Here is a 24,367-nt window from a genome sequence, read left to right as displayed (position 1 = left end):
GGTGACGACGACAATGCTTTCTTCACAGCTTCGAGGCCCAGGACAGTGTCTATGTTCGTGTACAAGGAGTCAACGTCGATTGAAAAGATAAACGTGTTATCAGGGACGGTGAGATTCTTCAACTTGTTGACAAAGGTGTATGTGTCCTTAAGGTAGCTCGGGTGAGTGTGGGATAGGGGGTTAATGTAAAAGTCTATGAACTCCGCCAGGTGGTATGATTCGGAGCCACAGTCGCTAACTATGGGGCGTCCTGGAGGAACCACGAATGGAACCGTCCACTTCTCTGGGGGTTTATGTATTTTGGGGAGAAGGTAAAATAATCTCGCCCGAGGGAGATCCGGGCCGTATAGGTAGTGTGCCTGTTTTGCGTTGATGAGATGCTTTTCCCTCATCTGGTCAATTAAAAGCCTAACCATTGTCTGAGTCTCAAGGTACATAGGATCCGTGAGAGGGCGATAGTAGACCGGGTCATTAAGTTGACGTGTCGCCTCCAGAATGTAATTAGTACGGTAAGGCTGGGGGTAAACGATTATTTATCAAACGATTAATCGGGCGATTATTTTATCGATTAGTCGACTAATCTAATGACCAATTGGACTTTTTTTTTTTTTTTTTTTCTGTTGCTCGATTAATAAAAACCATAATGTATCTCAAATAAATACCAAAAAATTCTTAATAATATACTTTATTTAATACGGAACCCGTAAAGGGACATGAAAAAAATGTGTGCGCATACTCTCTTGCGCTCCGCCTCCAACTACGAGATGGTTAGTTACATCTTTCCTGCTGTCGGCTCCCAGACCGAGGAGCACAGGTGATACGTTCCCTCCAGGTCCGATGCGCTCTCGGGGGCAGCATGACCCTTCACTTTGACCGACAGTGAGTCTGCTTATAGGTCGGAATATGATGGAATGAAGCGGCCACCGATTCTTGACAGGCTGGGTATTTTATTCTTACACACAACCGGACTCGTTCATGACTTCACTAGACTGACACGCACGCTATCGCTCGCTCTCCTCGCTCGTCCACCTACTCGCTGACGAGCGACACACACACACACACACACACACACACACACACACACACACACACACACACACACACACACACACACACACACACACACACACACACACACACACACACACACACACACACACACACACACACACACACACACACACACACACACACACTGCCAGTGATATGCGCACGATGTTTCCCCATGCTCATGAGATACTTTCTCGTGCGCACGAGATACTTTCTCATGCGCACGAGATACTTTCTCGTTTGAGATGCTCCAACATTGCCAAGAGTGCAAATCACAACACCTTTCCGTTTAGGACTTAACTTGAAGTATTTCCATACCTTTGATGATTTCGTGCGCGGACATTTTCCTTTATTGTGACTTTCGTCCATTTCTCCGTCGAAAATCGTCGACGGAGAAATTTGACGTCGACGAATTTTTGACGTCGACACGTCGACGTCATCGACGCATCGCTACAGCTCTATAGTACGGTCCTGTATTACAATTTGCCCTCCCTTATCAGCCGGTTTAATAATAATCTCATGGTGGGATTTTAATTTGTTGAGGGCCTGTTGTTGATGGACAGTAATATTGGCCTCCCCTACAGGACGTCGAGGTCGCAGGTCCCGGAAGGAGCGGAGGTCCTGAACGATGAGCTGGCGTATAGGCTTCGAAACGGACTTCATGGCTGGTTCCCAGGTCGACGGCGTAGTAAAAGGTAAGTAAAAATAATCTATTATATTTAAAATAATCGAGAATTTTTAACCGTCTGTGGGAAGTGTGTAGATCTCGTCTCAGCAGTTAACGGTCTGGGAGTGACGGTGTCGTGATGAAGGTGAGGCCTCGTTCGAGGATCTCCTGTTCTGACAGGGACAGATGAAGAGCAGAAAGGTTAGTAACATTAGATACTGAGGACGGAGGGGACGGCGCTGCGCCTGGTGGTCTAGCTATAAATCCAGCTGAGTCAGCCAGTCATCCAGCTACGCTCAGACACATGACAGCCGTCCTACTTAGACACACGTCTCCCAGACCGGACACCAAACTCATTGTTTTATCGGTTGGTATAAACAACTGCTTTAGGGAGCAAACGGCACTTACAATAACTAAAGACACCCGACGGCTAATTAGGACAGCCAGAAGTAAATTCCCCCAGGCTCGCATCGCTATTCCCCTTTTAACCGTGTCTATTAAATTATCCGCCGGCCAACTCCGTTGCGTTAAGGCCTTTAACACCTTCGTTAGGGATAACATTGAAGACGTCGACTCCCGTTCCGGCTACCTTAATCGACTGTCGTTACTTAAATTTCGGGTCCTCAAAACTGTCACACACTCACTGCGCAGCCCCAGTCGGATCCCTTCCCACACACACATAGACGTCCAAATTGACAGCTACCCCAGTGCCAAATACCAACACATCACACGGATCTTAGATAAAAATCCCCCCAATTCACACACAAAGATTGTGGTTCTCTCTCTGGGCATCAACCACAGGGAGAACCTGTTTGAGTCGACAACGGGCTTTCTCCAGGCACTGCACCGCAAAACAGTAGAAAAATACCTGCAGGTATTGCATATTCTCGAAGAAAGTTGTCCAATCCCGGGTTGCTTTAACTCACTTCATTTATTATAAAGTCATCGGCATGTTTCGGCATGGTAAGTGAAGCTATACGGAGGGAATTGAATCTAACACGTGTGAGAGATAATAACTCTGGCTACTTTCAGCCACGGGCAGAGGCCCGTGGCTGTCCGCGGGTGTCGCTGAAAATCTCTGGCTACTATGGGCCATCGGTCCTCAGGTAGAGACCGTCAAGTGGGCGTGGCCTAGTGGGCGTGGCCGGGGTGTCGTAATGGCTTCGGCTTCTTCAGGTGATGCCTTCTGTGGTGGAGCCGCCTCCAATAAGGTCTTGCTCCCCTAGTGGCTATGTATAGTATTTACGGCTTATATGTTTGGTCCTAATTCATTGGGTCTATGTGTGGGTAGCTTAGATTCTTAAAATACGTAACACAGGCCACAATCTATGTCCCCCTCATTCATTTCTCACATCATTTATCTGCACCACATCAGACCCTATTAACACGCCTTAATTTATTCATCACTATAAAATACAACACACTTTTCGAAATACACCATTCTGAATTTCACACAACTCATGACGACATACATTGGACAGCAGCAACATTGTCTGTGTGAAAAAGAGTTTCCTCGACGCACATGGTTGTTGTTAAAAAGCATATTTTTACTTAAAACACATAGCACAACCGTCGAGTCACTTGCACAAATCAAGCCTCCCTCCAGTCTAAAAGTCTGGCCTTCTTCCCCACCCCTCGTAGTTCAGATAAACTCAAATTTCTCAGAGACGTCCATAAATATAACCGGTCCCTCAAACTAATGGAACATTTCCATGGCCGTCCCGGTGGGCCCAGTCTTGTCGGGGAACTTCACCGCACTCCTCCACAACAATACACATAGCCATTGTGGTAACCCAGCACGGTGAGCGAACCACCACCTCCCAAAACAGGACACATCTTTGCTGGGCAAAAGCCAAAAAGGCATGTTTAATCCCGTCACCCACGAGGACCGGTCTCTCCGTACAGGAGCCACATGGCTGGGAGAGCCCTGAATGAGTGGAGAAGCAGGCTATTTAAGCCCTGCTTCTCCGGTGCCATGCCGTAATTCCGACGCCTCATTGTTCCGACGTCTCAATGTTCCGAAATATTTCCCATTAGATCGACATGCCACTATTCCGACGGTTCAATGTTCCGAAAACGAAACCCATTGGTCCGAAGGTCCGTTAGTCCGACTTTCCGAAAAGGAGGCGCATTAGGCCGACGGTTCAATATGCCGAATAGGAAAAATAGTTGTATACCTCGCTCGCTCCCCCTCTCTCTCACTCTCACTCTCTCTCTGTCTCCAAAATACAACCTAGGCCTACATATCACGTTCACGATGAATTTTGGAGGGCAAAAAGACAACGCTTCACTTCATTTCGACACGGTGTTGCAGCACCATGGACAGAGAGCGGAGGTCTAATTCTCAACACGGGCATGAACACACACACACACACACACACACACACACACACACACACACACACACACACACACACACACACACACACACACACACACACACACACACACACACACACACACACACACACACACACACACACACACACACACACACACAGAGTGAGAGTGAGAGTGAGAGAGAGAGGGAGCGAGCGAGGTATAAAACTCTTTTTCCTATTCGGCATATTGAACCGTCGGCCTAATGCGCCTCCTTTTTGAAAAGTCGGACTAACGGACCTTCGGACCAATGGGTTTCGTTTTCGGAACATTGAACCGTCGGAATAGTGGCATGTCGATCTAATGGGAAATATTTCGGAACATTGAGACGTCGGAACAATGAGGCGTCGGAATTACGGGCAGGTCCCGCTTCTCCACCTGGTCCTCAGGTGCTCTGCATGTCCTTATTGGCCCGGGCCGGGTTGCCACACCATACATAACCACTCAACCAACATTTTAGAAACACCCAACATTACTGAACAAAAATATACGGCACTTAGACACCTGCGTAATTACAAACAGTCATTAAACCCGCTGACAAAGGGTCCAAAATAGTCATCTTAGATACACAACAATACCTCTTAGAAGCACACAGACAGTTAGGGAACACATTACATTACAGACCCATACAGGATTCACTCCAATTGGCCACACAACATCAAATTCGCAATATATTTACTGATCTCCATAAACGTAAATACATCACACATAGACAGAAAATATATTTAGACGGTCCAGACACTCCACGCGAACGCCTGTTTTATCTTCTACCAAAGATCAATAAGGCGCCCGAATCCTGGGCCCCGTTTCCCGAAAGCGTCGTTAGCCTAAGTGGATCGTGAAGTGCGTCGAAAGGGCATCGTAGAGTTTTCACCGCGTTTCCCGAAAGCATCGTTGGTAACGAACGTCTTGAAAATGCTCGTAGCTAACGAGTACTCCAGGGGTACTCGTAGGTACTCGTAGGACGCTAAGAGCATCGTTAGCTATAGCCTCAGTGGCGTCACCATCGGACATTCCGTGTATTGGATGCGTTTTATTAAAACGCATTGCGCCTTTATGTTCTTAGTTTGGTGATTAATAAAGATTATTAATTAATTTATTAATAAAGATGTTAAAATGGCCAAAATAAAATGGGACAGTCCAGAAAATGTTTGCGCAGGCAGGGCACTCAAAATGTGTGAGAGAAAGTGGGGGGATTTGTGCAGACTGTGACATAGGCTACTCATAAAACATAGCCTAAAATAACCCAAAAAAATAAAAATTAAACAAAATAATGAATGAAAGAAATGAAAAAAAAATTAAAAGGCAAAAGGAGCAGGCAAAAGGCTGGGATATGGCGGGGATTGGTCACGTTGACGGGGATGTTTAGTGACATGGGGAGGGGGGGTTAAAAAAAAGCTGCAATCACTCTTCGGCGTGATTCCAAACCAAATTCCAAAGAACGGATCTTCCTCGTCCTCGTCCTCGTCCTCGTCCGGTTCACCCAACGCCACCCCAGCCTTGGCTGCAATGTTGTGCAACATTGCTGTCACGCAGATCACAGCGCACGACTTGGCTGGCGCAAACTGGAGCCCTCCGCCGGACTTGTGGAGGCATCGGAAGCGCAACTTCCACCTGCCGATCGTGCCCTCGACATGCACCGGGCCAGATGGTGGGCTTCGTTGTAGGCCTACTGTTCCTCGTGGACGTCTCCCGGGTTAGCCACTGGGGTGAACAGGTGAGGCCTAAGCGGATAGCCACTGTCTCCGAGGAGCCGCCACTCTCCCCTGGAGGCTGCAGCCAGCCGACGATGGAGGACTCGCGGAACACGAAGGAGTCGTGAGTGCTTCCAGGCCATCTCGCTGATGGTCGCACACCACCTGGCAGTTGACAGCGGCATATCCCTTCCGACAGATGTAGACGTGGCCATCAACGTGGGGCGTGAGAATTGGAATCAAAGTTCCATCCACCACTCCGGCCACTTGTGGGATGCGGAACGACCGAAAGAAGTTATCTTGGGTCGCACCCATCTCGTCTCTGCTGTGGAAACGGACGTGTCGCGGTACGAGACGAAGGAGGATGTATGTCACTGCCTGGACCGATCTGCACACTGACGCCTTGCACAGGCCCTGGCCATCTCCTACCACCTGCAGGAAGCTCCCTGTGCCGTAGAATCGGAGGGCGGCCAAGAGCTGCACTTGCAGTGTGAGCGCAAAGCTCCTCCTTGTAGCACGTCTGAGGTCTTGCCTGATCGCCCAAAGCAGCTGTCTGATGGCCTCCCTGGGCAGCCTGTAGCGCTGTATGACTGCCGCGTCAGTGTAGACCTTGAGGGGGTCAAAGTTGTCCCGGATTCGGCCATTGATCGCAACAAGGCGACTCCGGGGACGCCTCTCTCTCTCTCTCTCTCTCTCTCTCTCTCTCTCTCTCTCTCTCTCTCTCTCTCTCTCTCTCTCTCTCTCTCTCTCTCTCTCTCTCTCTCTCTCTCTCTCTCTCTCTCTCTCTCTCTCTCCCTCTCCCTCTCTCTGTCAGCCATTATTTGCACTGACGTACTGCATTGTCCCTTGCACTATATATCGGCCTATGTTCAGAGACTAATTAATCAAACCTGTCAACGATTGTTAATTTGATGCGTCATGCCTACAACACTACACTATCAACACATGATTAACAATCAATCAGACACTCGGTAATGTTAAACAGCTAATTTGTTAAGGGTAGGCCTATATCAAACATCATTGCCTATTTTAAATTTTTTGTCATATGGAATTATTTCAGGGGGGAAAATGCCGTGAAACGCACAGTGCATTCAGGATTAGGACTGATATATGTCGGCTTAAGCCTAATCAATTGTGTTTTAATGTCTTTAGCATTCATATAATTGCAGTCTATTTTTTTCGTAGGCTACTCTGCTGTTGTCCTTGATGGGGAGATATTTTAACCCTTTTTAACACAATTTTCCTGCGACATTCCTGCGTCTCCCCCTCCTACGGAGCCTATTTCAGCACGGTGTCAGTAGACAGTTACAATCCTACGACGTCGTGAGTGCAGCGAATGCGCGTTCACGTTAAGAGGAGTTTCGGGAAACGCAACAAAGAACTTATCGATGGTTCGAAAGATCCATCGGGAGAATGATCTTACGAGCGAAGATCCATCGTTATCGGGAAACGGGGCCCTGGACGGTCCCTTTCTTAGTGCCGCCGGGTCGGCCCATCATCTCCGACTGTGGGAGCGAGTCCTCTGCAGCAGCTGAGTTTATAGAGTACTACCTCAACCCCATCTCCCGGAAACACCCAAGATACCTACCACTTCATCCAGACATTAAATAAGACACCGCTTTCAACACAAGCGTTTTTATTTACAATTGATATACTCATTATACACCAACATCGACATAGATTCTGGCCTGCGGGTGTTGTGGCAAATTACAACCGTGATATAAAACACTTCGACTAACTTAAGAGAGAGGAAAATAAATCGAGGGGTCCGGAGCAAGTATTGACAGAGACTTTATTGCTACCCACAAGTAAGCATCAATAGAGCCGAGTGATATTTGCAAAGACACTCCCGGATTAACAGATTCCAGCGTCTTCTTATTCACACACTACAGCACAGCACTCAGCAGTTTCTTGTTTTAGGTGTCCGCCCATAATCAATCACAAGTTCCCCTGACCAAATGGTCAACGAGATAATTTGGGACACCAGGGGCCTGTACCACGAAGCTCGCTTAGAGGGTTAGCGAGGTATGTTGAGCTCAAAGCCTGGGCTAGTTGTACCACGAAAGTCTATCTCTTTTGGCGTCGCTGTATCACCATGGTGACTTATGCTCGCAACCAAACCTGGTCGGGAGCAGTTTTTCGGCTTAGTCTAGCCGGAGGGTGCCATGCCGTAATTCCGACGCCTCATTGTTCCGACGTCTCAATGTTCCGAAATATTTCCCATTAGATCGACATGCCACTATTCCGACGGTTCAATGTTCCGAAAACGAAACCCATTGGTCCGAAGGTCCGTTAGTCCGACTTTTCGAAAAGGAGGCGCATTAGGCCGGCGGTTCAATATGCCGAATAGGAAAAAGAGTTTTATACCTCGCTCGCTCCCTCTCTCTCTCACTGTGTGTGTGTGTGTGTGTGTGTGTGTGTGTGTGTGTGTGTGTGTGTGTGTGTGTGTGTGTGTGTGTGTGTGTGTGTGTGTGTGTGTGTGTGTGTGTGTGTGTGTGTGTGTGTGTGTGTGTTCGCGCCCGTGTTGAGAATTATTAGACCTCCGCTCTCTGTCCATGGTGCTGCAACACCGTGTCGAAATGAAGTGAAGCGTTGTCTTTTTGCCCTCCAAAATTCATCGTGAACGTGATATGTAGGCCTAGGTTGTATTTTGGAGACAGAGAGAGAGTGAGAGTGAGAGAGAGGGGGAGTGAGCGAGGTATAAAACTATTTTTGTGCCATTCTACAGGTTGTGTAGAATGGCACATACAGTGATGACTGTGCTTGCCCTCTCTGGGGTGAGGCGTATTTCAACGTGGAGGACATGAAACCGACGTTTCATCTGCCCAATTCCTCTCTCCACAACATTTCGTGTATGTTTGTGTGCTCTAGCATACATGGAGGAAAAGAGTAAACAATAATAAATATGGATTCAACAAATAAAAGGCGTCAAAGAGCCAATACGATGTGTTGTACGCATAGGACTAAGCGTAATCTGCGTAATCACTTACATGTTATACTTTAACTGTGCTCCCGGTTGTGGATTGAGGTAGGGTGTCAAGAGCCACGTCTTGCAGGGATAGCCACTGTCCCTGCAAGAACACGTCCTCGTCCTTTGATGGCGCAATTATTTTTATGTGCGTCCCGTCAATAGCACCGACCACACCGGGCATACCTGCAATTGCCATGAAGTTGGCTTTGATCCTGTGTAATTGTTGAATGTCCAAAGGAAAGTTTATGGCACAGCTGACTGATTAAAAAAATCGTCGGCATTGCAAAGTTGCATTTCCGCTAAATAACTTAGTGTGGCCAAACATTTTATTTCGGACTAATCTGAGGGGTATTCCACAAAGCCGGTTTAATCACATAACCGGGTAAGTTAACCCAGGGTTTGCGGTACCCCTAGGTTTTCCGTTCCAAAAGGATCATGGTATGTTAGTTGCTATAGAAACATATGCTCTGAATCAAACCTGGTCGGAGCAGGTTTGGCGCAGGTTAAGTTTGAAACACAACCCGGTTTTGGGTATTCAAACCGGCGTTCACCGCAGATTTCATGTGTTCACAATGGCATGCCCTTTTGATGAGAGAACGGCTGATATCGGAGCGCAAATTATACGTGCAATCCACCGGGAGCGATTGATAAGACCACGGCTCGACATCTTGGCATATCGGATGACTTTTTGCTGGAGTGGAGAGATCTAGATTCTCGCACAAATCTTTAATATATTTAAATAGCCTTACATAGCCAACACTACCAATCGAGGACCTGGCCTCAGTTCACTCCAGACTATTTGCGTAGCCCTCAGTTTTTTGCAAATGGTAGTTTTATCTAGGCTATAATGTTGGAGATGCTAAGCACATCTCAGTCGTTTCAGATGACCCATCCAAGATTTGTATCGGCCTCCTATCATACAAAGAGCAATATTGTCTGAGTACTATGCCGAGAGGCATTTACAACATAAAGTATAAAATAGTCCTAACGGACTTGCATCCACTGGAGAATGTTCGATCGTAGCCGGCGGCCACATTACATCACTGATCCATCTTGATCTGTGAAGTTCATGAATTGTCACTTTTAGGTTTTCTACCCAGTTACCAAAAAAAGAAACATTTGGAATAGTATGCGCTGTGGAACGCACACGGTTTGCATGTGTTACTTTGAAGGCAAAAAAAATCTAAAATACAAGAAAACACAAAAACCTACATTCAACCAGTGGGGTATGGCCCATGACTCTCTGAGGTGGTAGGTACCTCCAGGTAGGCTACCCCCTCCATGCCAGGGCGCCCTGAATTTATGTTTATTAACAGCTCCTCCACCGGGGTCAAGACAATTTGAGGGCCAGATCCAGTCTGCCGACTGTCGGCCTTTTCATGATTGCGTTGATGGATGGATGGATCCATCAACGCTGGATGGATGGATGGATGGATCGATCCATCCATCCATCCATCCATCCATCCATCAATTAGGCATCAGCGACGCCGGGTGTGTGTTAGATGGTGAAGGCAGACCAGTGTGTGTGTGTGTGTGTCTCTCTTGTTTTGCCCTTGACCCCCAGCGCCTTGCCAGGGTTGACAGATGGTATAAACTCCTCTCCATCAAACCACGCAGATGAAAAGTTGCAGTTCACTCTTTATGGTGAGGTGAAGTAGGGTAAAACTGAGGAATGGAAGCACAGCATTTCAGTACGAGAATAACAGAATGCTGTAAAATTTGCTTAGCTACTAAATTGGCTTGCTAGCGTAAGAATATCCATCCATCTAATTTGTCTACAAAGTTTCCTTAATCTCATTATACATCAAACCCCCTTAACATATCAATACAGATAACGTACCAACGATGCTCACAAAGGCCAACGTGAAACCAGAGGAGACGCAATTATGAAGACGAGTGTGAGGACCATGCTTTCCGATCAAGTGAATGTAGTATAATGGAGTGCAAGGCATGCATATCAGAACGTATTCCAGAAAAATACCAAAGTTCGCCAGTATATATATATATATATATTAGAGCTGTCAGTTAAACGCGTTATTAACGGCGTTAACGCAAACCAATTTTAACGGCGTTAAAAAAATTATCGCGCGATTAACGCATATATTTTATTTACAAAAAAATAAAAAAATATATATTTTTTTTTTTTCTTTGGCTCAAAACAAAGTAGCAGTAGCCTGACTGCTATGTTCAAATGACATTTGTTCAAAGCAGTCGTTTAATTGCACTATAGGCTCTTTTTTTGTATCGTCCTGTTTTGATCAGTATATGCCAATGTTGTTATCAATAAAAAATCATTTGCACAAGACAAGCCGATGCACTTCACCATGTTGATAAGAGAATTAAAATTAGAAGAATTATGGGACAAAAAAATCAAGGGATATTTAGCATAGAAAAATAATTTGCGATTAATCGTGAGTTAACTATGACATTAATGCGATTAATCACGATTAAATATTTTAATCGCTTGACAGCTCTAATATATATATAGTGACCACCGTCACCGTATGCAGGTAAGAGCCCCCTCACAGCTTCACCCTTTTGAAATAGATCTATCTTTTTTGAAATGTATTCACCCTGGAGGCCTCCCTACACCAATCGCACCAACACCACACAGCCACACTACCACACACACAACAGACGCACGCTACCTCCCACACCTACATCCCGTTATAGACCCCCCAGCCTTCCGTATAGACCCCCACACACCCACCATCACCACAATAGACCCACACACACATATCAAACCACAGAACACACCAGACCCTGTGGTAGAAATTAGTGAGTATATTCTATAGTAAACCATGATTATTAATAGGCTTTATATTTTAAATAGTGGAAAGCACATGGTGCCTGAGTCTGGGTTCAGAGCAGATGGTAGGTGCACAGAAATGTCCTGGGAACTGCGGGGTCAAGTCATGTTGACCTCCACCTTTCAGCCTTGGGTCATCTTGGCTAACAAGGTTAATCCCTGCGGACCTCAGACCGGGGCGCGGTTGATAACACGCTGAGACGAAGATTGACTAGGCGGAAACCTCATTAGGGACAAAGGGAACCTCCATTGTATTAAAGAAATTCCTGTATGTGTATAAAGTAAGGCTGGGACCGAAGTTCAAGCAGTGACTTTGCAGACCCACTCAGGCTGTTGTCGTTGTTGTTTTTCTGCACGATAAAGTCTTTTGTCAATTCTTGCTCCGGACCCCTCGATTTCTTTTGCACTCTCTCTCTTAAATTAGTCTAAGTGTTTTAAATCTCAGTTAATCTTCAATATATTGGCGTCGCGACCAGGACTGGACAGAGACAGCCCAACTGCTGGGCTGCAAGGCGGGGCGCGGACGAATCACACAACCAAGCGCACAAAATGATTCTCGGTAAGTTGGCTTGCCACTAATTTAATGGATGGTTGATCTGTTTTTGCCCCGTCTGAACGCTTGGTAAACGGGTAAAGTGTCTCTTCAGTCAAACAAACCTAAAGAGAGAGAGAGAGAGAGAGAGAGAGAGAGAGACGGGAGCTCCGGAAGAGATTGACGTGCGCGCGCACATATGCCCTAGGCGCTGTGGTTCTAAATGACCAAGACGCTGTGTGGTTCCCTATTTTGAAACGAGTAAACGAGTTGTTGTTATTTGGAGTTTTGAGGTTTTGGTCAAATAGACCTATTATAAAGTCCTGTGGCTGTATTCTAGAGGATCGAATTTGTGGGAAAGATCCAATAGGACAGTACAGGTCCGCAGAAAGTGCCTGTTGGATGTTTAAGAGTATCCCAAAAGAGCTGGGTTGGAATTCATTGCCGTCTATGAATTCATTTTTATTTTAGAGAGGTTTCCTTGGAATGCCGACTGGTGAATTTTCAATTCTAATCTTGGAGCAGTTGAACTGCAAATCATGGAACAATTGATGGTGAATTTCTAGTTCCGATTTTGGCATTTTTTTTGAGAAAGCAGACTTCTCGCACTTTTAAATAGATAAGGTTCTTGGTTGGGGTACCGTTTGAGTTGGTATTTTGAGAAGTTTCTTGTCTGTTTTTGATCTGGTCGAGTGTCTATGTATTCAGCCATTGTTTTGGAAGAATAGGCTTGTTGTTTGGAGTACCATGTGAATGAGTTGAATGTGCTGATCGTGGACCGATTGAGATGCAGCTCTTGGATAAACTAAAATAGTTCATTTATAATTCTGACCTTGGCGCTGCGAAGCGATAAGTACTTGTTTGAAATTCTGGTTGGTTGATTATACATCCGACCGTTCATGTGTTAACCAAAAGACCAGTTTCTACACTCGGTCAACCTTTTATTTTGTAATTAATTACAAACAATTCGGACATTTTTTAATATAAGATAAAGAAATTGTATGAACCGGCTTATTGTCTGTATTTAAGTCGTGTTAGGATTAAGTCCTCGGAGGTTTTTACGACCCGGTTCATTTTTTGTTGTTGATTCTGTCATAAATAAATTAGGCGGACAGAGAATAGCTAATTTGTTTAAAGTAGTTGATAATCATAAAATAAATTAGACGGATAGTGAATAGTTAATTTGTTGAAGTACTGAATAAATGTGTAAATCTTCTTTGATTTAAACCTAATCACGCTGACCCTAACTGCATGTGCACGAGCAAACACAGGGGACGAGCAGGAGCCTGCAAGGCAGGGTTGAGAATTGATAGCAGTAAAGGGTGGGGGCCACATTCCAATCTTCGGGAGGGAGACGAGTGCTTGGGAAGAGTTCACATTTGTAGCTTAGAAATAGTAAAGTATAGAAAATAACTAGTAGAATAAACTCAAATAAATTTTACTAATAATAATTAATAAGTAATAATTAAAAATGGCACCAACAGCGGTAGAAGTTTTGAGTAGAGACAATCCACTCCTCAGAAATGAGATCAAACGAATTTCTGAGAAGTGGGAGAAGCGGACAGTTAAATCAGGTACAATTTGGCCCGCGGGAGGGACTTTTGATCCAACAATGTGTAGAGACATGGAGGTAGTAATAAGGAACTACAAACCTAACAGAAGTGGTAAAAAGGCCTTGGAGAAGAGAGACAGGGAGAAGTTAGTGCTAGCTTTGTTCGAAGAAGAGGGAGAGAGGTGGCGCGCATTACAACGGGTGGCCAGGAAAATAATCACAAAGAAAGAAGAGGCTCAATCTTTGCCTCTGAAGTTTGAGCCACCGCCGTACAAAGAAACTAAGATGTATCCGCTGTTAACAGGCAACTTAGAAGTTAAAGGGGAAGTCACACTAGATGAAGGAGATAATAAATGTAACACACAGGGGAGGAGGGGCGCACCCATAGACATGGTCTGTTATGAGGGGATCAGGAAAGTAAGGGAAGAGTGTAACAATACAGACATTAATTCTAGTGAGAGTGAAGATGAGGACGAAGATGGGGCCAGTGGTGTTGAGCACAGTAATGAAGATGTGAAAGATGGCAATGAGCAGGTTTGCGAGGGGCCTTCTCCGGGAAAGAAAAAGAGAGGAAAGAGATCAGAAAAGAGGACAAAGACTCAGAGGAAGCTAAAAAAGAGTAATGACCCCAAGGGGGAGGGGTGTAGTGAGAGCCCAGCGACAGAGGAGCCTGGCTGCAGTACATCAGTACTAAGCCTCACACCACTCGAGTTAGATGAGAAACTAAGGAAATCACAAAGGGGAAAAAAGGCACCCAACACCGTCCCAGGAATTTTTCCTATTTTAGTCAAAGGACAACAGGTCCACTATCAACCATGGGGCTCACAGGACTTGGAGGGAGTTATTTCGAAACTCCCTAACATTCATAACGGGGCGTCTAAATGGATTCGAACATTTGAGGAACTCACAGTGGGAAAGCTAATGGCAGTGGGGGACCTGAAAGCTCTGTTGGCAAGAGTATTGGGGTTATCTAAAATGGAGTCTGTACTGAGGAATGGAGGGTTGGACATAATGGATGGAATGTATGATGGGACTACACTTGATCGCTACAGAGTGGCGATGTGGAACACACTCAGAACGGAGTTCCCTACCCATATCGATCATAAAAACATGAGAGGCCTCCCCATCAATGACACAGAGAATCCTGCATCCTACCTCCAGGCCCAAGTGGACAGATGGCGCTTGGAGACGAATGAGGATCCTGAGATCCATCCTGTGTTTTCGGTCATGTTCAGAAACTCTGTGATAGAGATTCTACCTAGCTCAATCAAAGTTAAGCTAGAAGATGTGGTTGGACTGGTTACAAATAAATCTCATAGAGACTTCTGCGATCATGTGGTTCATGCAGTGGACAAATATCGGCAAAATGAACACAAGATACAGGAACAAAGCAAAGAGGTGCAGAGGAAGCTATCTCAGCTTCAGTTGGAAGAACTCACAAAAAGAGAAAAGGAGAAGAAAAAACAGGCGGTTGTTTCCGAGTCTGTTGATACAGTACTGCAAGCCGTCCAGCAGGGCGCACCACAAACCCAACCTCCTCAACAGGCATTCTCCCCCCCAGTACAACAGCTTCAGAGCCAATGGTCACCCACTCCACCTGCCATAAATATACACACACATAACAATGGGAAAAGGCAGAATCACAACAAGGGGCCTCAGGGGCAGTATAAGAATAATCAGCAGCAGGGGTCCCAAGGACAGAATAGAAATAATCAACAGCAGGGATTCAAAGGACAACGCATAGGTCCTTTAATATGTTTTGGATGTAACCAGGAAGGACATACTAAGAAAGATTGTTTGATTAACCCTTTTCCACCACAACAAGGACAGGGCAACGGCAATCAGGGGAGACAAGATCAAGGGAGCTGCAACCAGAGACAGCAGGGTCCCTTCATGGGTCAGGGATACTAGGGGTGCCCAGAGAATCCACAGGGGGAGGGTCAGCTTGTAGCAATCACAAAACAAGCTGATGAGGAACCAATACTGCAGGTTCTGATAAATGATAGAGGCACGCCAATGATGGCTGATACTGGAGCCACTTACACTTGCGTAGGTTCAAAATATGCCTCTCACCTCCCCATGGCAGGAAAATTCGCCAAAACTGTAGGATTCTCGGGACACACGCAGTTAATACCTATGACAGCTCCAGTAATGCTAAAACTGTACGGACGTACAGCTAAGCTACCCATCTTGGTATCAGACACTACACCGGTTAATTTGATTGGAAGGGATGCATTGTGTAAATTAGGATTGCAGATATTATGTACACCACAGGGCATAATGATTGAAACCGCAGGAACAGCATCTCAAATGATTCTATCAAAGCCAGACACAGCAAATGTGTATTGGATAGGTAGAATTCAGGACCAGGTAAAAGAGGCAGTGGGGAAATGGGGTAGCTACATCAAGGCTCAGATCCCAAGTGCAAGGGAGTCAAGGATAGGATATCATTGCACTCTAATGTATGACCCAACACAGGACCCAGATTTGGAAAACGAATGGCAGGAGAAAGCGGCAGGAAAAGCAGCAGAGATAGAGTCACAGTACATGGTAATTGGGCCACAAGGAGCAGCCATGATGATACAAGATGCAGATCAATCATCAGCGATAAAGGATTGGTTTAAAGACACTAACAAAGCTGCCCATGTAACATTGTTGATAAACAGGGGATTTGAAGCAAAAGATCTGGGGGAAATGATGTTTAATGAAAAACAACAAACTTGGGAAAACACAGAGAATCCGTTGGTTCTCATGTCATGTTGCGGGAAGTTTTTGAAGATTCTGTGTTATGCGCATATGACAGGAATCTTACAGGAAGTGGAGGTGGTTCAGAAAAAACAACGGCAGATGACGATAGAGGAACCATGGGATAGGCAGAATGAGATGAGAAAAGAAATGTTGGCAGCCATACCTGAAAAGGTGTGGTCAAGGTTCGATACAGATGTGGGTTTGGTACATTCAGCTAACCCAGTGGTAGTACGGACTAAACAACATGTTAAGCTACCATGGCGGAGGCAGTATTACATGAAACCAGCGGCAGAGATAGGAATAGCCTCTACCATAGAAGGTCTAATAACAGCGGGAGTACTAATAGAGACCAAAAGCAACTGTAACACTCCTCTGCTTCCAATGTTAAAAGCTGACAAAGAAAAGTGGCGGCTGGTGCATGATCTACGAGCTGTAAATGATGTTGTTGAAGATATGCATGCAGAAGTTCCAAATCCACACACGCTGCTGACCAACATCCCTCCAGACGCTAAATACTTTACAGTAATTGACTTATGTGGAGCATTTTTCAGTGTGCCGCTTGCGGAGGAAAGCAGATATCTATTTGCATTCACGTATAAAGGTAAACAATACACATACACAAGGATGCCACAAGGATTCAAACATTCCCCACATTTGTTTAATCAAGTGCTGAAAAATGATTTGGAGGAATTAGAATTGCATGGAACTCTGATACAGTATGTGGATGATCTTCTGATATGTTCCCCCACAATGGAACAATGTCACGAGGACTCCATGTCTGTATTAAGAAAATTGGAAAAAGGCGGACACAAGGTGTCAGAGAAGAAATTACAATATTGTCAGACAGAGGTTGAATATCTAGGCAGGTTGGTAGCTCATCAAACTAAAACCATAGCTCCTAGTCAGCTGGAAGGGATTGGTAAAGCACCCAAACCAGAAACAGTCAGACACATGATGACCTTTTTGGGGATGACAGGGTTTAGTTCAGATTGGATAGAGAACTATGCTTTAAAAACTGCGTCATTACGAGACATCATGAAGGAGGCGGGAACAACTGACCTACAAGCTCGGTTAACATGGAATATAGATGCATCAGCGGCATTTGAAAGCATAAAACGTGCAATGCAAGGGGCAAGCACATTGGCAATTCCAGATTACACCAAGCCGTTCCTGTTGTATGTAGCTAATAGGAGTCAGGGCTATGCATCGGCAGTGTTAATGCAGGATTTGTGTGCTGGTAGGCGGAGTCAACCAATAGCATACTACAGCTCAAAGTTGGATGCGGTAGCACAGGGCTACCCACCATGTTACCAAGGATTGGCTGCGGTACAATATGCCTATGACAAGGCCTCATCCATCACAATGGGGTATCCGGTGACGATTCGGACACATCACAAAATCACAGAGTTGATTGAGAAAGGAACGTTTGTGTTAACGGACGCTAGGTTGTTGGATTATTTGGCATTACTAACATTTCCAGATGTAACGATAGAAAAATGTTTCACGGTGAATCCAGCAGACAGAATTCCACATGATTTTGAAGGGACACCAGATGACTGTGTGGCTGATTCTCTCACTTTTACTAAACTACGGCCCGATCTATTGTCTGAGCCCATGGTTGGGGCAGAAGAGGATTTCTTTGTGGATGGATCATGTTTCAGAGATCATTTGGGTAACCATGCTGGTTTTGCGGTGGTTAGACAGAATCCGGACCACACATTCGCTGTTGTTCATAGTTCGCAGTGCGCACAGCCATGCTCAGCACAGTTGGCTGAGTTGAAGGCTCTTACAGCGGCTTGTCAAGAGGGAGCGGGTAGATCGGTGAACATCTACACAGACTCTGCATATGCGCATGGCGTATGTCATTTGTTCGGGGCAGTGTGGAAAATGAGGGGGTTTAAGAAAACTGATGGATCCCCCATATTGCATTGTAATCAGATTGTGGAATTGATGTCGGCGTTGATGCTGCCTAAACAAGTGGCGATAATCAAATGTCGAGCGCACAGAAAGGGCTTTGATAATATCACGAAAGGTAATAACGCTGCAGATGAGGCTGCAAAAGTAGCTTCAGACAGTTGCAGGGCAATCCAGTCAGTATTATCCATGCATGAGGCCGCGCCTACTGAGGACGACATTGTCCGCATGCAGGAGAAAGCTGGTGTCTATGAGCAGAACATGTGGCTGAAAAGAGGTGCTATACGCTCCTCCACAGGGTTATGGAGAACTCATGACGGGATGATGTTGGCGCCTACGGCACTGTTGGGGTTACTCATCACTAACGCGCATGGTTTTGACCATTGCGCAAGGGGGGAGGTTTTGAGGAGAATTAGAAAACAAGGTTTTTCTTCACCATACTTGCAAACAATGATTGATTACCAGCTAAATGAGTGTGGAGTATGTGCAAAAAACAATGTAAGAAAAACAATCACTACTCCATTGGGGCACATTCCTACACCTGAAGGACCATTTAGACATTTGGTCATGGACTATGTTGACATGATTAAAAGTATAGGTGGTAAAAGGTACATGTTAGTTATCATAGACAGGTTTAGCAGATGGGTAGAAGCAGTCCCATCAAAAGACCAAAGTGCAGCTACAGTGATTACATTTCTAACTAGAGAAGTCATGCCAAGGTTTGGAATTCCGTCAGAAATAAGTTCAGACAATGGGGCTGCTTTTATTCAGAAAACACTAAAACAAGTAATCCAGCATTTGCATGTCAAACAAAGATTAGGCTGCGTCTACCATCCTCAATCACAAGGTATGGTGGAAAGAGTTAATGGGACGCTCAAAACAAAAATTAACAAAATTTGTGCAAGTACTAACTTGAATTGGATTGATGCACTACCACTGGCACTAATGAGTTATCGCATGCAAGCTAACAGAACGACGCATCTAACCCCGCATGAAATGCTTACAGGACGACCCATGCCGTCCCCTAACATTCGGGGGCCCCATAAAGGACCCCCGCTAGAACAATTGGAAACTGAATTAAGACGCTATATGGGACAACTAACTGGCATACACAGGCTTATTTTTCAACAGGAGAAAGACAGAGTTCCAGAGTTGGAGGAGGAGCCACCAAGGGGGGTGGAGCCAGGTGACCACGTGTATCTCAGAGCCAACGCAACACCAACAGCCATCCAAGTGGAAGGAAGTGCCACGTGGTATCATCTCAACCACTGCACAAAAGCTGCTCAACCCAAAGCCAGAGACGACCGTGAGGAGGAGCCAGACGCAGACACACGTGGGGCTGACCAGCTGCCCCAGGACCAGATCCAGTCGAGCCAAGAGATACAGCAGCATGATGATGCTGAAAACGGGGAGCCTGTTTCTGATCCTTTACGGGTTGTGCCAAATTTCGCTGGCACAAGCACAGACCCCGAGGAAGGATGAAACCGCGGGGACAACACAAACCTGGAAGGGCCAGGAATTAGGGGGTGGTAGGCCTACTGAAGAAAGCCCGAGAGGAACACAGGATAATCCGGCCCAAAATCATTCAGGACTGGTTGACAACAAAGGGAAAATAGTCTTGTATGCTCAGATACCACCGCAAGACCAAATCAATGACTTTGTGTATACTGTTATGTTGGATGACGAACACCTATGTGCATTAACCCTCCGCCAGAATTATGAACATGCACATAGGAAAGATCGGTGTAAATTACATATCCAATTTGATTCAATGAAATGGTGTCTAATAGTAACGTCAGGAAGAACATGGGACTACAACGGAAATTATCAATTGAACGTGAGAGAATTCATATTTTATAAAGCAGTGTCAGATAGAACGTTTAATTTTACATTAGAAGCAGAAGATCCTTGTGTAATCAAAAATCAACCGGGTAAGGTAGTTGAGATTGATCAAAGCAATCCACTAAAATCTTCAGATAATGATAAAGTAAATATAACCACTGCCACCGATAAAGTAGATCAACCTCCGGTTAGAGATAATGGGATAAATTTGTTGGTAACCACTAAGAGTTTAAATTCAACTCTAGATGCAAGTAAAACTAATGAAACTTCTGATATCAGAGGTTTAGCACAACCTTCAGGCACTAATGTAACTTCTATTAGAGAGGATACAACAATATTAGCAACCACTAACGTAACTCCAGTTAGAGAAATAACAACAGTCATGGGTGATCTAATAACAAAACTAACAACGAATGGTACAGCAGCGACTGCTCGGGGTGAAATAATACAGAAAACAGTACTATCAAAAGTAGAGGTGACCACAATGGTAATGTCTAAAGAGAATAATATAGAAACACTGGCAACTGCAATATCAATGGCAAATTCAGAAACTATGGCGACAAGGATCTTTACATCGACATCAATGTCTCTTGAAGAGACTCTTGTAGAACGAACAACTATTCAGGAGGGTAAAAAAACTAGAAGCATTGGTCGCCGCTCTACAGCAACTCTAAAACCGTATAAACCTGATCCCAGTGGGCGTATCAGGGTCAGAACCTCTGACCAGTTGTTCCGACAAGCTAAAGCAAATAGGTGGTATAAGTGGGTCGAATTTACGGGAAAACAAATAGAGGCAGACAGCTGTTATTTGTGTAGTAAAAATCGTCAGGATGCAATGTATGTCGTAAATACTAAATATGATTTTGAATTTTGCTTAGAAGAACGGACACAGCAGGAGTATGATATAGAGGTCAATTTAAATAGAACACGAACAGAAGGTATTCCATATCAGAAAAAGTATGTTATATGTTCAATGAAATGTTTTCTGCTGTTAGGATCGAGTCAACATAACAAATATCTTGAAGATAAATATGACGGAATGCCATGGAATGTTATCATGAAAAGATGCCGAGAATTTGACATAACTCTATCACAAGAAATAGGCGAAGTAACACGACCAACACAAACCAATTTTCAAATTGAAGAAGGATTAGAATGCTTTCAAAATGACGAAGGAAACGAAAATGCCAGCGATGTAGGTAGTATACCAGAGGAACAATGTAACATAATTTGGAATGTCACACTATTCGATATTGTGGGGAAAAACGGTCTGTCTAGCTACTGGACCAGATAAAATGAGACGGAGAGGTAATAAAGTCGGCACGAGGACCTTGGATTTATTAAGTAAAGTGGCAACGGTTATACAGAGTCATAAAGCGTGAGAAATCGAATATGTCTAAGTCCCTAATCAGCGCTGATGGTTCGTCTGGAGCTTCGCCTCCGTGGAAGGTCTGCTTCAGAAGAAGGTGAAGAGTCCCTGTGTGATACAGTCTTATGCTGTATCCTCCTCTCGATGAGGTGTGTGCGTTTGAGGTGTGTGCGGTTCTGTGTGTTTTGGCTCCCAGGCCCTGAGAGAGCTTCGTAACGGGGAGAGTTCCTCGTGTCTCCGGTGTGATAAATTAAAACGGGGAGTGCCCCCCTGAAATGTCTCGTGTGTGATAATTTAATGTGGCTCTCAGGCCCCTGGTGTGGGCAGAGGTATCTCTTGGTTCCTCCTAACGGGGAAGAGCTCTCAAAATGTCTCCTGTGTGATAAATTAATGTGGCTCTCCCGTTCTGGAGATGATACTGGTGCATTGTCTGAGTGTCCACCATCTGCCTGCCTGGGAGATGGGGCCTTCAGCTCCGGCCTTGACCTGACTATATATTATCATGTTTGTGTGGTTGGGTTAGAGCAAGAGTTGACTATATTATAATGTGTCCATGTGATGTGCTCATCAGGCTAGGGTAGGAGTTAGCTATATTTATAATGTACATGTGATGTACTCAGCAGGTTATTTTTCCCAACAATATAGACGGGAAACGAATGTTATATCAACCACCTGCGATTAAAAATGTTCAGCTTTTACCAGACTCTCAGCAGAAGTCTAGAGAGAACTACATGTCAATACTGTGGAGTGATGGAGCATTCGTGAGCCAGGACAGAGTGGTGGCAGATCAGTTTTGGCTTTGCGGAAATAACATTCTTCGTCCCATACTTGCTAAAATGTGGAGAGGACGATGCGCAAAAGTCCAAGTGGTTACGGAAATTGCAATACTACCATCAATAAAAGATGTTGTCGATAACTTAGAAACAGATAACCTAAATAGGCGGAAGAGAGCATACGAGGCAGACGAGAACATACAAATTGATAAAATAGGACAACCCAGGGGAATACCCGATAAATTTAAGGCACGAAGTGAAGTAGCAGCAGGATTTGAGGCACTACTGCCAGCAATCGGAGTTGCTAAAAATGCGGAATGGATCAATTATATATTTTACAACCAACAGAGGTTCATTAACTACACAGATGATGCATTATCTGCATTGGGCGAACAGCTGACAGCCACAAGCGCTGTGGCTTGGCAGAACAGACAGGCTTTAGATTGGCTTTTAGCAGAAAGGGGGGGAGTTTGTGATCTTATAGGTGAAATGTGTTGTACCTTCATTCCAAATAATACTGCCCCAGATGGATCATTTACACTTGCAATGAACAATTTAAAACGTTTAAGAAAAGAGTTAAAGGAAAACGCAGGCCATGATCAGGGAATGTTTGGATGGCTTGAAACAAGGTTTGGCATGTGGGGAATGATGTTCGCAAAGATAGGTGTAGTGCTCCTAATAGTACTAACAGCAATGGGTCTGATCTTCTGCTGCTGCATTCCCATAGTCAGATCCGTAATAGCATCCAGGCTTTCTAAGGAGATGGCCCTCATGGTGTCTGGCATAGAGGAGTCGGGGGAGTGGGAGAGGATGCTCTATGGGGAGATAGATTGGAGTGACACTAGAAAGGAGACCGGAATGTGAGAATCGGACATCAGAAGGAGGTCCTATTCTCTTAACTGGTGACCTCTTCATGTGAACCACAACCATTTCAGACTGTGTGAACAAATGGACATTGGACTAATGGGTTCCAGGCTACTACGGTGCCCAAACCCCCACGTTATATAGTATACCGGTACATGACAATAATCAGAACTATCCCAATCCATGCAAGCTTGTTGACAGTTTTCAGTTTTTAATTTCTTTTAGTTTTTAATTTCTATTGTTTACTTATTTTTTGAAATGTCATTTTTTGAGTTTCATATTTTTATGTCATATATTTTGAAATGCTTATTTTCAATGCATGCTGAAAATACTGTGTTATGTGTGAATTCTAGTTAGACATGTTAAACATTTGATAGATCTTTTTTGGCCTTAAGGCGAGACACGGCAGGCAAAAACATCGTTTTTTTCAGCAGTGGTCAATTTTGAGATAGTTCACTCCCTGAACATGTAATCTTTCATACTAGCATAAAGAAAATATCATAATTATACATTAATGTGTATATTTATTCACATTTTGTCTGTTCGCGACGTTAGAATTCTCCGAGGTTTCCCGGAAAGTTAGCATTCTAACGTAATGTGCAGTATATCGGCTGTTTTCTGATGCTTTGGTATTGCTAAAAAGCTCTGTATCTTCCACACAACGCAGTGTCATCCAAATAATGACATTTCCTTTCCATCAGTAACTAATGATGTTAGTAAGAATGGGGCTTTAAACCTGAGGACGCAATTTCATTGGTTTGCGATGGTTTCTGATAACGTGACTCGTTCAGACGCATCACGTGGTATGGTTTGACACTTCCTTGATTAGCTTTCCGCGGGATATTTTTGGAATGAATGAAAAGCAACGCAAGCAACAATGTCATCGAGAAAAAGACGTAAACAGTTGTCGATCGCTCGAGAAAGTAAAATAGGTGATATAAGTAATGAATTGCCCTGTGCCGTGTCTGCGTCTGAACGGAAGCTTTCAATGGGAAACCTGGGGGGTGATATTCAGATAGATGAAGCGCAAACCGGTGCCACACAGCAGTGGCTGCTTGTGCATGTCGGCCGCTTAAATTACCTGATACAAGATTTGCTCTGTCCAAATTGTGCTGGGTCAGGGCTTGAAATCCACATAGATCCCCAGAATTATGGATTCTGCAGTAATCTATCGCTAGAGTGCTGTCTTTGTAAAGGGGATCC

General features: G+C 44.8%; 2 protein-coding genes across 3 annotated transcripts in view; both read left to right on the top strand.

The window, feature by feature from the left end:
• LOC132449644 (stonustoxin subunit beta-like) overlaps positions 1–24,367 on the top strand; it is a 148,839-nt gene that overhangs the window by 119,723 nt on the left and 4,749 nt on the right. The gene's annotated exons all lie outside the window — the stretch shown is intronic.
• Positions 22,181–24,367, top strand: part of LOC132449988 (syncytin-2-like) — a 93,820-nt gene continuing 91,633 nt past the window's right edge. Inside the window, exon 1 of one of the 2 annotated variants that reach the window (XM_060041941.1) lies at positions 22,181–23,192. In XM_060041941.1, coding sequence (XP_059897924.1) covers positions 22,184–23,164 — 981 coding nt within the window. In that variant the 5' untranslated portion in view covers positions 22,181–22,183 and the 3' untranslated portion in view covers positions 23,165–23,192. Of the gene's footprint in view, positions 23,208–24,367 lie in introns of both variants that reach the window. The other variant, XM_060041940.1, reaches the window with a different exon arrangement.

The sequence above is a fragment of the Gadus macrocephalus genome, chromosome 21 (assembly GCF_031168955.1).
Source record: "Gadus macrocephalus chromosome 21, ASM3116895v1".
Classification (NCBI taxonomy): domain Eukaryota; kingdom Metazoa; phylum Chordata; class Actinopteri; order Gadiformes; family Gadidae; genus Gadus; species Gadus macrocephalus.
The sequence above is the reverse complement of the archived record's forward strand: the minus strand, read 5'-3'. Positions and strand labels throughout refer to the sequence as shown.